Source organism: Meriones unguiculatus, chromosome 17 (assembly GCF_030254825.1).
Source record: "Meriones unguiculatus strain TT.TT164.6M chromosome 17, Bangor_MerUng_6.1, whole genome shotgun sequence".
Taxonomy (NCBI): Eukaryota; Metazoa; Chordata; class Mammalia; order Rodentia; family Muridae; genus Meriones; species Meriones unguiculatus.
The window spans coordinates 16334524-16347743 of record NC_083364.1 but is presented as its reverse complement, the minus strand read 5'-3'; the positions used below and the strand labels follow the sequence as shown (position 1 = coordinate 16347743).

Below are 13220 nucleotides of genomic sequence, written 5' to 3'. Positions count from 1 at the left end.
GGCTGTGGAGCTCAGTGTCTGCTGAGGGTGACCTTGAACTCCTAATCCTCCTGACTCCACACCACACCAGCCTGTTATTTACTTAAGGTTCACCAAAGTGCTCCTCCCCCAGGTCCCAGAGTGGGTGTGAGGAAGCTGGTTCATAGCGAGGTCCCATCTCTGATGGATTTCACATGGTAACGACCTTTACAAGCCTCAGCTTTACTGCTCTGCTTGGCTTCCCTTGCTGTCCTTCCCTGCCCCTCCTACCAAGATGCATATGGATATGATTGCACAATTAGATGAACCAGGGGCTGGAGAGGGCTTGACAGCGCTGTCTGCCAGGAGCAGAAGTGATCAGCTGCTGGGTCCCTGTGGGGTCCCACTCCATCAACGAGCCTGTCTGACAAAGGCCCTGGGCCCTCTCTGCCTGCCACCTAAAACCCTGCGGTTTTGAGTGGACCCCAGAGGTCATTTCCAGATGATTTGAAGTGTTTGACAAAGATGATCTTGTTCCCACCTCAGGAACCGAGAAGGCTTCAGGGGCAAGGTCGAGCATTTGCCCCTGTGCCATTCTGGGCTATGAGGAGCATGCAGCCAAGAGTCATTGGGCTTTAGTTGTACGTACAAGACTGAATGACGAGGGTGCGCCCCTTTCTCAAGGAGGACTACTGTTCTGGAGGGGAACCCTAAAGAGGTTCCACCTCCTGATCCCTCACTCTGTCCTTTTCTTGATGTAAGACCCACAGTCGTAGAGCCGGTGCCTGTCTTGGGGCCCTAAGGGCAGAGAGTATGAGGGTTGGGGCTTTCCCTGTAGTTGCGGGAGTCCTTGTTTATGGACAGGCACACCATAGGCAGCCCGTGCTGGGAGTGGGTGCCCAGGGCTTCCTCTACATAGGCCTGTGTGGACACTCATGGAGGAAGGGCTTCCTCTGAGGACTCGGCCGGTAGTGTTCTAAGGGTTCCACAGAAGGGGGGAGGTGCCCAGCTATGTCCAGTTGCAGGTGTGTGCTACAGATAATCCCAGCCATTTGGCTGGGTCCAAGGCACAGGTTTCCTCAGAGAACGCAGAGCGGCGCCCTCTGCTGGCCGGAAAGCCAACGTGTCTGGGGTACCAGGGTTTGTTATTCCTTGGCCTGAAGTGGTTCCCTCTCGCATCTTATCTTAGCGGTCCTCAGAAAGGACTGCCCTAAAGAGCATCATCACTCTGGGATGTACGCTGCCGGGGCTGAAGCTGGCTCAAGGGTTACACCTCTCTAGTGTCAGACAAGACTATGCAATAACCCCCACACATACCAGACCTGATCCCTGCCCGAAACTTGAAAACCAGCTTGGCTTGAGGGTGCCTGTCTGTCCATCTCCTACAACCCAGTGATGCCCAACAGCTGGATGAATAGTAGGCCAGAAGGCAGCATAGGACATTAGGGTGTCCTCAGGAGGCCAGCTTTTCTTAGATACCCTGTACAGCAGTGGCTCCCGACCTTTGGGTCTGGACCCCTTGGGGGTGGGGGTCGTTGAAAAACCCTTTCATAGGGGCCACATAGCAAACATCCAGATTATCAGATACTTATATTAGCAGAACTTAGTAACGATTGCAAACTGAATTATAAAGCAGCATACAAAAATATTTTTATATTGGGGTCACGGTGTACTTAGGAAGGTTGAGAACCACTGGCCTAGGGACAAGGCCCTTCCCTGTCTGTATCCCAAGCCCTGCTGGGTCTCTCTCCATCAATAAGCCTGTTTTACAAAGGCCCTGGGCCCTCTCTGCCTGCAACCTAAGAGGCGGTGCTGTTTAGAGAGGGCTCCTGTGATCATTTCCGGATAATCTGAAGTGTTTGACAAAGATCATCTTGTCCCCACACTCCTCCACAGGCTGTGATCTCAAAACACACACTCTCTCATTAAGATGGGGTCTTAGAAGCCAGGTGTGGTGGCATAAGCCTTTAATCCCAGCACTCGGGGACACATAGGCAGGCGGATCATTTTGAGTTCAAGGCCAGCTTGGTCTATAGAGAGGGTCCAGAACAGCCAAGGATACATAGAGAAAAATCCTGTCTCCCAAACCCAGAGATGGGGTCTTGGAGTCCCACACAGCCTCACGCAGCAAACACACACATGGTGGGGTAGGTCTTTATTTGTGGGGTCCCAGCAGGCCCAGCCATGTTGCCTATGGTGGGAATGGGCAGTCCCATACAAGGGAGCAAGTGGTGGCAAGTCAGCTTGCCCTGGCCTCTCCCTCATGACCAAGGACAGGCCCCATTTCCCCACTCCACAGGGCTGTAGTGACACGCTTAAAAGGGAAGGAAAAATAAAAACAGAACCCCCTAAGGAATGGACTCTGCAGAGACCCTCATTTAGTTTAAACTAGAGACAGGGGTGCTGCAGGTGGCTCGTTTCTTCCAGGTAGGCTTTCTGCAAGGTGAGGCTTCTTCACCCGGGCTGGGACAGGGAGTCAGGCTGGGTTGGCTCAGGTGGGGACGGGATGGGACACAGTAGTGGAGGCAGACGCTGAGGTCAGGCACCCTGGCGCTCCCCCACCTGCCCTGCCACTCAGGTGGCGTTCCTCTGGCGTACATTCTTGTCCTTGTCATTCATGTGAAGCCCGCTGCCCTTCCTGAGGATACAGAAAAGGGCTCAGTCCTTGAAGGGCACAAGGCTGGACTCAACCCCAGTGGAAGGAGAGTCTGCAACCTTTGCTCCAACAGCAACCACCCATCTTCCCTGCACCCACCCAGGCCTCCCCTCCCATATCTGTAGGACAACCGCAGCTCCCTGGAGCCCATGATGAGCTAGACTTACAGTGGGGCGGTGCCGGGGTCATCCTCTGTGAAAACGAGCAGCCGCATGGAAAGAGAGGACAGGTGTCAGTGCCCACCAGGCTCTTCCAAGGCAGAGCCTTTTGGCTGGGGAGTCAGCTGCAGCCCCTCAGTCTGGTTTGCCTGAACCTTGCCCCACACTGCCACCCTCATGGAGCTGCAGAGGTGTCATGACCTGGTGACCAGCACATGGTGAGGCCCACACACCCTGCACTCCGAGCTCGGTGTGAGCTGCAGCTAAAGGCAGCACAGAGAAGAGCTCCCCACACAGGACACCCACCTGTGGCCAAGTGAGGGAGGAGAGCATAGGGTGAGCTACGAGCAGACCCTGTTCTCCCTCTGGGCAACGCACTGAGGGGTGCCCTACCCACTCACTCAGACCCAGGGCTGCTCACCGTCCAGGGGCTGGTCTGGCTTCCGCCGCTTCTCATAGATAAAGATGATGGTGACCAACACCAGGACCTCAGCCACAATGCCCAGGAAGGGCCAGAGGGCAGCCAGGCGGCTGCGCACACGCAGGGTGATGGTCTCCTGCACACTGCCCTGGGAGTTGGTGGCGTTACAGGCATAGGTGCCGGCGTCAGTATTTATGTCCAGATTGCTGATGGTCAGCTCTGTCTTCTCAGGTGTGGAACTCACAGCATACTTGTAGTCAGAGGTATTAGTGATGGGCTGGGAAGAGAGGCTTGTCATGGCCTGCCGTGGCCTTTCCTCCACTGTTCCGGGAGCCCCTCTGCCATCCCCGCAGCCTGGTGTCTTGTCCCAGAAGCCCCATGTCCCCACCCAAGAGCCTTAAGCCCTGTGTCCCTTCTGTGACACTCTCCATCCCTACTGTCTCCAGCACAGCCTTTGACTGTCTCACTGCACCCCTCTGCCACCCTCCCTATGTCTAAAACCCCTGTTTCTACTGCAGCCCTCTCCTGCCCCTTGGCACCGCTCCAAACTCCACGTCCCCAGTCACAGCCCTCACCTGGTCCCCAGAGTCAGAGATCTTAAACCACGCCCACTCATTGATAGGAGGGTGAGAGGAGTCAGACTTGCAGACCAGCTTCGCATTCTCTCCTTCACTGCCATGCTCTGACTTCTTTACACTCCTGATCCGGGGTAGCCCTGTGAGGATGAGGAGGGAGCCTGATGCCCAAGAACAGAGCCTGTCCTCTGCCCAACACCAGCCCCTGGCCTGCACACAGCTACCTCTTGGTCCCCCACAGCTTACCCTCCACATCGATGTCACTTCTGCCCACAGGCTCAGGGAGAAAGATGCAGGAATATGTACCAGAGCGGTCATGTGTGTCCACCCTGCAGGGGGCAGAGCAGTAGTGGAAGGAGTCATCTCCACACCCAGGCTCTCCGTGTAAACCATAGGGCCTTGCTTTCCCCCACACTACACGGTGAGGCCATGTGGCCAGTCCAGAGCTGTGTGGGGCCTGGCACAACTCTGTCCACCCTGAGGCAGCTCCAGACAAAAGGGTTCCAAATTCCCCATGGGCTACGCTTTGTGGGACGGCACCACGCACTCACGTGTACTGCATCTGCAGGTCGGGCAACGTGTCCTCCTGCAGCACTTGGCCACCCCTCATCCAGCGGTGGCCAACAATGTCGACGCCACTGCTGTTCAAAGAGCAGGTAAGGTGTGTCTTGGAGCCAACGTCACGGACAGAGGTTGTGATGGTGCCCGCTGAGAAGCCACAGGGAGACAGTCAGCTTGGCCCACGGCCTGTCTCCGCCCTGACAGGGTCTGCTTCTTGAATCACAGTGCTCGACGCTCTGCAGCCTCAGCCTTCTTCTTTTTTGAGAAGAAGGTCTCTCTGTATAGCCTGGCTGTCCTGGACTGGCTTTGTAAACCAGACTTGCCCTGAACTCACAGAGATCTGCCTGCCTCTGCCTCTGAGTGCTGGGATTACGGGCGTGCGCCACCCTGCCGGGCAGCCCCAACCTTCTAAGGCAAGCTGATGTCCCACTAGAAATCATTTCCAATGCCCTGCCTGCTACTCCTACAGATAGAGGGTTCAAGGGTAGCGCTACGCCTAACGCCCCACATAACAAAACCACATAGGTGCCTCACGTTCCCTTCACTGAAATTTGACCATCACTCAGAACTGGAGACAAGGCCCAAAGGTCCTGGGGAGGCTGGACCCCTCAGGCTGCAGTAAACAGGCAGAGCAAGCACTTGACAGCAGACCCCCACCCCCACCAGACAAACACACAAGGAGGCTGTGAGCCAGGAGGGCCGGTGCACAGAGCAGACCAGGATGGGAGGTCAGGGTGGAACACAACAGACCAAAGGCCTGGGTTGTGAGCTGAGGACCCACCTGCAGGAGGGCTGGCCACCCTGCATCCAGCGAGGGCACATCAACGAGTGTCCAGCCCACCCATGTCCCCAGGTAGGCCTCAGTAAGTGGTAGGGCAGCATCTGGTTCTACAGAAGTGGGAGCCAGGGTTGGATGGCACAAGAGGTAAACAGAAACAGGTGCCCTGGCCACTCACGTTCAAGGACCACCACGCTCGCCTGGGCACGGACCCACTTGACCCTGGGTGGTCGGGTCAGGTGGTTGCGATCAGGGTCACTGCTGGCCCGGCACTCGTAGGTGCCTGTGTCCTCTGCGGCGAGCCCATCAACAGACAGCATGCTGACTGCATGCTGGCGGTAGGCGGCATGGATGTGAATTCGGTCCAGCCGGGCGCCATCCCAGAGCTGGGAGCAGTTGTCGTTTGGATCATTCCCTTCAAACCACCACTGGATCTCAGGGATAGGGCTGCCCACAGCCTCACAATGCAGGACCACGCTGCCCCCCGCCCACTGCTCCTGGGACAGCGGCGCCTTGAGGAAGCCAGCTATGGGAGAGGTTAGTACCCGTTACCACAAGGGAGGAGAAACAGGCAGAAAGGACAACTGCCAGGGCCTGCCACAGGACCAAGTCTGGGGCCAACACGACAAACTCCTTTTCTCTGCTTGCAGGGAGAAGTATGAAGTTAGATGGAAAAGCAAGCCCAGGACAGCCTGGACTGTTACACAGAGAAACCCTGTGTTTAAAACAAAACAAAACAAAACAAAACAAAAAAACCCACAAACAAAACAAAAAACAAAACAAAACAAAACAAAAAAAAACCCCGAGAACAGGAGCCAGGTGTGTGGCTCAACTGTAATTCCACCACTCAGGAGGTCTAGGCAGGATTGCTAGGAGTTCCAGGCCAGATGGGCTACATGGTTAAAGTTGTCTCACTAACAAAAAAAATGAAGATAGGGCCTCTCAGCATTTCATAGGGGCCTGGACACTGAGACATATGTCCCAGGGGGAGGCAGGTCTTCGCATGTCTACACAAGGTGTGGATGTCTGAAGGCATGAGTTTGGGGCCTGAGGCCCTACACTGGGGGGTGGGGCCAAGATAAGCAGCTGCCCCAAGGCCCCTGGGGTACGGAAGCCAGTTGGCAGCTCTGGTGGAGGAATGGCTTCCTGATAACCTACATTCCAGAGTTCCTATCTCCCAGACTGCCTGACCTGCAGCTCCTGGCAAGTAGGTCTGCCGAGCGAGGGGGCCACAGAGTGGACTTTCCCTTGGCTCCCTTCCTGTTCACTGAAGGCTCCAGAACGTCTGTATCAACACCATTTCATCTAGGACTGGAAATCAGAAAAGACAGGTGCCCCCAGGACCCCAGTCTCACCTGGGTTTCTGAGCAGACACTATGGGTGTCATCTACCTGGGACATGGCTGCCATGTGCCATGGACCACAAGCCTAATGGTCACATGCCAGGTCTTTCAGGAATGCAGGGTGCCCTGTGGTACGCCCTGTCACCCACCTCCCACATGGGCCCTCTGGAAAGGTACCATCTGCAAGGCTCAGGGCAACCCGTTCCTCTGACCCCACCTCAGGAGCCTCCAAAGAGCCTGGAGAAGTCAAGCTGGGAGCCTGGCCATGTGATCTGTAGCCCACAGATTCCAGCCGTCACCTCAGTCTAAAAACAGCGCCCCCTCCCTGCCCACTCACAGCCGGGTGGGAGCAGGGCCAGACTGGGCCGTGAGGTAAACAAGCCAGCACAACAGGGTGCAGGGAGGGGGCATGGCTGCGGAGGGCAGCCCACACCCATCCTCCTGCTAGGCAGGGCTGGCCCCAGCTGTACTCTCACCTGAGGTTCCAGGGTTAAGTCAGACCCGGATGACCACAGGGGCACCCATGTGAGCAAGACACCCTGCAGGAGTGTCTGAGTCGGCCTGGCCAGGGAGGCCAAGCTGGCCACTCCCTCAGAAAAAGAGGTGCATTCCTGCTGTGTGAAGTTGGGGCGTGGAGTACTTTCACCAGCCTGTCAGAGGCCCTGGCATCAAACCACAGCCTCACACAACCAAGACAGACGTGCCCAGCCCTGAGGTGAGGCCCCATCACCACACTATGCAAAAAAGGATTGTCCATGCCACACAGGCTCTCTGAGCAGAGCCCCTAACGCTGTACAGTGAAAACCAACACATGGCAGGCTGACCTGGGCCCCGAACAGGCTGTAGGTGGCAGTGGGCATGTTCCCAGGAAGGGCTGGGATTAGCCTCTAGGCTACACTTTTTGCTTGGCTCCTGGGCATGGCTACCGTCTGCTTGAGCGCAGGCAGAAAGGCACTGGGCCCATGCCCAGGCAGGGTGGCTGACTCCAGCCAGGCTCCCCACCCCGTACAGAGCAGCAGCTTATCGGCTGCACCCACCTTGTGGGGTGGGGGCACAGTTATCTACACCCGGGTGAGGAAGAGGGACTGGAAAAAGTGGGTCAGGATTAACCCTGGGCAGTACTGCCAGGCACTGCCCCTCCTGCACCTACTGGTGATGGGGGGGGCGCATGTGTCCCACTTCTCCAGCCAAGCTTTGGTTCTGCCCTTTGCTTGCTGTCTGGAGTAGGCAGGAGAGCAGTCCATGTGCTCTCGGCCTGCCACACTGCCTTCCTCCACCAACCTTGCCATGACCTTGAATACCTCCTTTCTCCACCTGGACCTCAATTACCCTTTTGAACGTCAATCAGGCAAAGACCCAAGGCAGGAATGGGCCAGACTCCAGGGTGGGAGCAAGCTGAGTGTGCTGGACCTTAGCCACCGGAAATCCCATCAAGAATGATAATCCAACAGGTCCCCGGGCCTGCGGTCCAGGGCCATTCACAGGCACTCATTCCCAGGGACAGAAACTACCATTCTCCCCACTCAACTTCACATATATGACAGCAGGGCAATGACTCCACTCACTCCTCCGAGCCTAGGACACAACATTCCCAGGCACTCTGTACCCTCTAGGTCCACAGGTCAACTCTCAGCCCCTTCCCAATCCTCCGAGCCTCAAGGACGTTACTTAAAGGCTTTGCCGACTTAGTCTCATTCTCAGGTTCTGGTACTGTACCCTTCACTGGATAGAAACAGTGTGGCAGATTCTCTACCCCGACCCCTACGGTGTCAGGCCTCACTGTCCCCAAGACTCCCCAAGATCGTGTCCCAACTCTTCCCCCAGGTGGAGATACCATTACCTTCCCATTATAACGTCAAGGACATTGTCTCCAAAATTCCCAGTCATTTAACTCTCACCCACATGTCCAAACTTGGGGAGTCACCTCCAGGCACTTCTGTATCCCAAATCTGCCTGGTCCCCCAAGCACCGGCACACTGAAATGGCAGTTCCTTCCACTCTAGTCCCTCCAATCCTGGGAGATAATCTTCTCTCAGGAAAGGCGGCCTCTCATCCTCCCCAGGTAGCTGACACCAAAGTGGCACACCCAACTCCATGCCCACCCCCAAGTTAGGGACCGTCACTCCCCCTCTGTTCCCTGAGTGAGGACACCAAGACTGTAGCTCCTTCTACTTCCTGGTCTCTCAAACTCGGGGTCATTTCCTGACACATCCCCTAGGTGGGGACTTCCCCAAGACCCCAGATCTCTCCATTTCTGACAGGAAGTTACCCACCTGGCAGCACTGCGGTCACCCACCCCAAGTCCCACAATTCCCTCCCGTCTGGGATTACTTTCCAGCCCTGTCTCAGGTGGGGACTCTTCAGCATCGTGGCCTCTTCTTTCATCCCCGTGCTCCCGGGCCCCTCCATCAGGAGAAAATCAATCTCCACGGTCCCCTCCCAGCCTTGTTAACCAGGTGGAGACACCCTCCACTCAACCTTGGTGATGGTGCCCCAAAGCCTTACTGTCCCCCCGCCTCGGAGTCACCTCTTCCCACCCCTTCCCCACTCCCTCAAACCTAGTACCCCCAAACCTCCAGGGTCACTTGTTGGTCCTATTCCGAGAGTTGAGCCAGTAAAGCAGCGGCTCCCCTCAACTCCAGCTGTCCCAAATCGGGGTCATTTCCACTCACTTCTGTAGTACTCCAAATCGCCCAAGCCCAGGTGGGGAATACCGCAAGGTGGCAGTTCCCTCCACCTTAGAGTGTTTCCCCAGAGCCCAGCAGACCCCTAACTTTGGATTTATCTGTCCCTACAATCACCTCCCTCCACCTGGTAGCCCAGCCGAGGTCTGAGGTCAATTCAGGGGTCATCCACGGCCACTGTTATTCCTCCACAAATCCCCGAGCCCGAGTAGAGAACCAAACTGTGGCTCCCTACCCCTTCAGGACCCCAAATCTGTGGCTAAACCTAGGCCCGTTGCCCCCAGCCCCAGTCCCAGCACCCCGGTCTCACCCGCCGCCAAGGCGCCTTGGCCTCCCAGGAGCGTGAAGCCCAGCGCCAGCAGCAGCGCGGCCGCCATGTCGCCTCGTCCAAGCGGGGGCCGGCTGCGGCTGTATAAGAAGGCAGAGAGGGCGGGGCGCGCGCTCACGCACGCACGCTCGCAAGGACGCAAGCACGCACGCGGCGTCGCGGGGCGGGGCGGCGGGCGCACAGCGAGTAGGCACGTACCCAGCATCAGCCGCTCCTGCGCGCGCACTGAAGAAGCGGAGCCGGTGGGCTGGGAAGCACTGGCACGTGACCGGACAGGCCACGCCCACGAGGGGGTGAACCGTGGATGGTGGACTGCCCTTGCGGAGCCAAGTTTTCTCTTTTTTGTTTTGTTTCTGAGACAGTTTCTCTGTGTAGCCCTGGCTGTCTTGAAACTCCATCTGAGCCGGTTTGGTGGCGCGCGCCTTTGATCCCAGCACTTGGGAGGCAGAGGCAGGAGGATCTCTGTGAATCCAACAAAGCGAGTCCAGGACAGCCAGGGCCACACAGAGAAACTCTGTCTCAAAAACCAAAACCAAACAAAACTATGTATTTATTTGTTAATTTATTTATGTGTGTGTAACATATGAATGCAGGTGCCACAGAGACCAGAGATGGCCCCTGATCCCCTGGAGTTGGCGTTGTGGCCCTGATGTGGGTGCCGGGATCTGAACTGTGGTGCTCTGGAAAAGCAGCAATAATTCTAAGAACCACCTCTCCAGCAGAAGCTTGTTTTTATTTGTTACTGTTTTAAATTTTATTTTTGCCTTTTTTTGTTTTAAACTTATTTTTTGTCGTGGACATTATGTCACAATTTGGGGGTTTTGTTTGTTTGAGAAAGTGTTTTCACTGTGAAGCCTTGGCTGGCCTGGAGTTTACTAGGTAGATGAGGCTAGCCTGATACTCACAGAGAGCCACCTGCCTCTGGCTCCTGTGCTGGGATTAAAGGCATGTACTGCCCTTGATTGTGGCACTTGCCTTTAATCCCAGCACTCCGAAGGCAGGGGCAATTGGATCTCTTGAGTTCCAGACCAGCCTGGTCTACAAAGTGAATCCAGGACAGCCAGGGCTACACAGAGAAACCCTGTCTCAATCAATAAACAAAAAAAGTGGGAGGAGGGAGTAAGCAGGGGTTGGGCAGCAGCTTCAGGGGTCAGTCAGCAGCTCCACTGAGGGATGCTCAGGAAGCCAGGGGCTTGGGAATGTCCAGGAAGGCCCCAGCCGTGGCCAGGGGTGACAGATGAGTACAGGAGCGGGACAAAGCCTGGTGTCAGAGGGGCCAGGACTCAGTGGTAAATCACTCCCGGCCTGATGACGCACGTACACAGCAGCAGCTGCTTCTCAGAGGCTCGGAGGCCTCACACTGCCCAGAATCCCCAAAGCATCTATGGAGAGGCCCTTTCAAGCTACGTGCAGAACTAGGACGAGGCAGGGGAGCTGCCAGCTGGCATCAAAGGGCCCTTAGGGTCAAAACAAACAAGGCTGGGCTGAGTGGAATTCCTAACCCCCTGGGAAATTTCAGGTTGGCCGGGAAGCCCAGCCCCCTCCCAGGCTTGGCTTTCTAGAGTCTTCTCTGACCCTACATGGCCTGCAGCTTTCTGAAGTCCTTTCCCCTGACTCCATCCTAGCCGCCTGACCTCCCACGACTAGCTTCTCGAACAGCCAGGATGAGCAGATAACGTGGAAAGCCCGGGATGGTGGTGCATGCCTGTCATTCCAGCACTAGGAGTTCAGTGTTCTTTGGCAAAAAGTCATTTTGATCTTACTCTGGGCTACACGAGACCCCTGTCAAAACCAAACCAAACCAAAAAGCAAACCAAACCAAAAAAAAAAAGGAAAGGGGGCTGGAGAGATGGCTCAGCTGTTTAAGAGTACTGACTGTTCTTCCAGAAGACCCAGGTTTTATCTCCAACACCCACATGGCAGCCTACAGCCTTCTGGAACTCCAGTTTCAGGGGATCTGATGCCTGTTTCTGGTCTCTTCAGACACCAGGCATGCAAGTGGTGCACCAACATGCATCATACAGGCAAAATATACATACACGTAAAATTAAATTAAAGAAGAAAAGAACTAACTTGGCAGTGGTGTTGCATGCCTTTAGTCCCAGCACTCAGGAGTCAGAGGCAGGTGGATCTATGTGAGTTCAAAATCTATGTGAGCCTGGTCTACAGAGAGAGTTCCAGGCCAGCCAGAGCTACTCAAAGAAACCCTGCTTCAAAAAACAAAACTGTTGTAACCTCCTTAAATTCTATAGCCTCTCCGTTGAGACCTACTTTAGTTTGGGGTTTTTTTGGTTTTTCAAAACAGGGTTTCTCTGTGGAGCCTTGGCTGTTCTGGACTCGCTCTGTAGACCAGGCTGTTCTCAAACTCACAGAGATCTGCCTGCCTCTGCCTCCCTGAGTGTGTGCCACCATGCCTAGCTTTTTTTTTTTTTTTTTTTTTGAGACAGGGTTTCTCTGTGTAGCCCTGGCTGTCTTAGACTCCCTTTGTCTACCAGGCTGGCCTCGAGCTCAGAGATCCGCCTGTCTCTGCCTCTCAGAGTACTGGGATTACAGGCATGGACAGGTTACCATGCCCTGGCTCTGCTTTAGTTCTTAGCATAGCTGTGGCTCCTCTGTTAACACCAATTGTCTTTAGCACATCAGAAGCCATTTTGCCTCCAAGTCTTTATTTTGATCATAACATGAAATTTAAGTTCAAGTTTTCAGGCCCTACTTGCCTGAGGCCAGGATACAATCCAGTAGTTCAATACTTGCTGCTTAGAATACAACAATAGATGATAAATTCATAGTCCAGCTTGAGTTAAAGATGAATGTGTGTTCTGTTAGAGTTAAGACCACAACATCCTGCTACGTTCCTTACTCCCAGAAACCTGGAAAGCCCCCAGGTTTAGGGTAGGGTAGCTCCCCTACCCTAAATCCCAGACAATCGGCTTAAAGTGCTTTGTCTAACTACCTAGATACAATACAATACACTTGGAACAAAAATCGATTAAGTTTAGCAAATTAAAATGATGTAATGCTGCCTCCTGCCTTCCTATTCCTGGTTACCTGGTTGTTACCTTGTTTAGTATAAAAAAAAAAAACAAAAAAAAACCTGCCTTAGAAACAGACCTGTGGGGGCTGGAGAGATGGCTCAGAGGTTAAGAGCACTGTCTGCTCTTCCGGAGGTCCTGAGTTCAATTCCCAGCAACCACATGGTGGCTTACAACCATCTATAATGAGATTCGGTGCCCTCTTCTGTCATGCAGATGTATATGCAAAATAGAGCACTCATATGTAAAATAAAGAAATAAAAAAAAATTAAAAAAAAAAAAAGAAACAGACCTGTGTCATAGTCTGGCTCCTGAGCCCATCATGGCCCTGACTGGTCAGTCTTTCTTCAGCATTCAACCAACTTGCATTAATCTGAGCCTGGTGTCTGAACGGTCAGTGTGCTGCTATTCCTGAACGGTAACCAAAACAAAAGGAGGGAGGGAAGGAGAGAATAAACACACAAACCAACCCATGAAATTTCAATGTCATAATTTTAAAATTTAGATTTCTTTTTTAGGGTCTTTTTTACCTACTGTTTGCAACATACATATATTAAGAACTCTCTGCTCTCTATTTAAAGCTCAGGACTTTTTTGTGGTTGTTGCTTTGATTTTTGGATTTTTGTTATTGTTATTGTTTTCTTTTTTGTGTTTTCCAACACGGGGTCTCTCTGTGTGTCCCTGGCTGTCCCAAAACTCACTCTGTATGTAGACCAGCCTGGTTCTG

At 54.2% G+C, this 13220-nt stretch overlaps 1 protein-coding gene across 1 annotated transcript; it reads right to left on the bottom strand.

Moving 5' to 3' along the window:
• Positions 1-2098: 2098 nt before the first annotated feature.
• On the bottom strand, positions 2099-9603 carry Bsg (basigin (Ok blood group)). The gene is made up of 7 exons (XM_021641864.2): positions 9444-9603; positions 4320-4476; positions 4015-4097; positions 3769-3908; positions 3194-3470; positions 2782-2806; positions 2099-2596 (listed from the first exon to the last, which is right to left on the bottom strand). The coding sequence occupies exons 1-7, from the start codon at positions 9508-9510 to the stop codon at positions 2533-2535; spliced, it is 813 nt and encodes a 270-aa protein (XP_021497539.1). The 5' UTR covers positions 9511-9603; the 3' UTR covers positions 2099-2532.
• Between the last annotated feature and the right edge of the window lie 3617 nt (positions 9604-13220).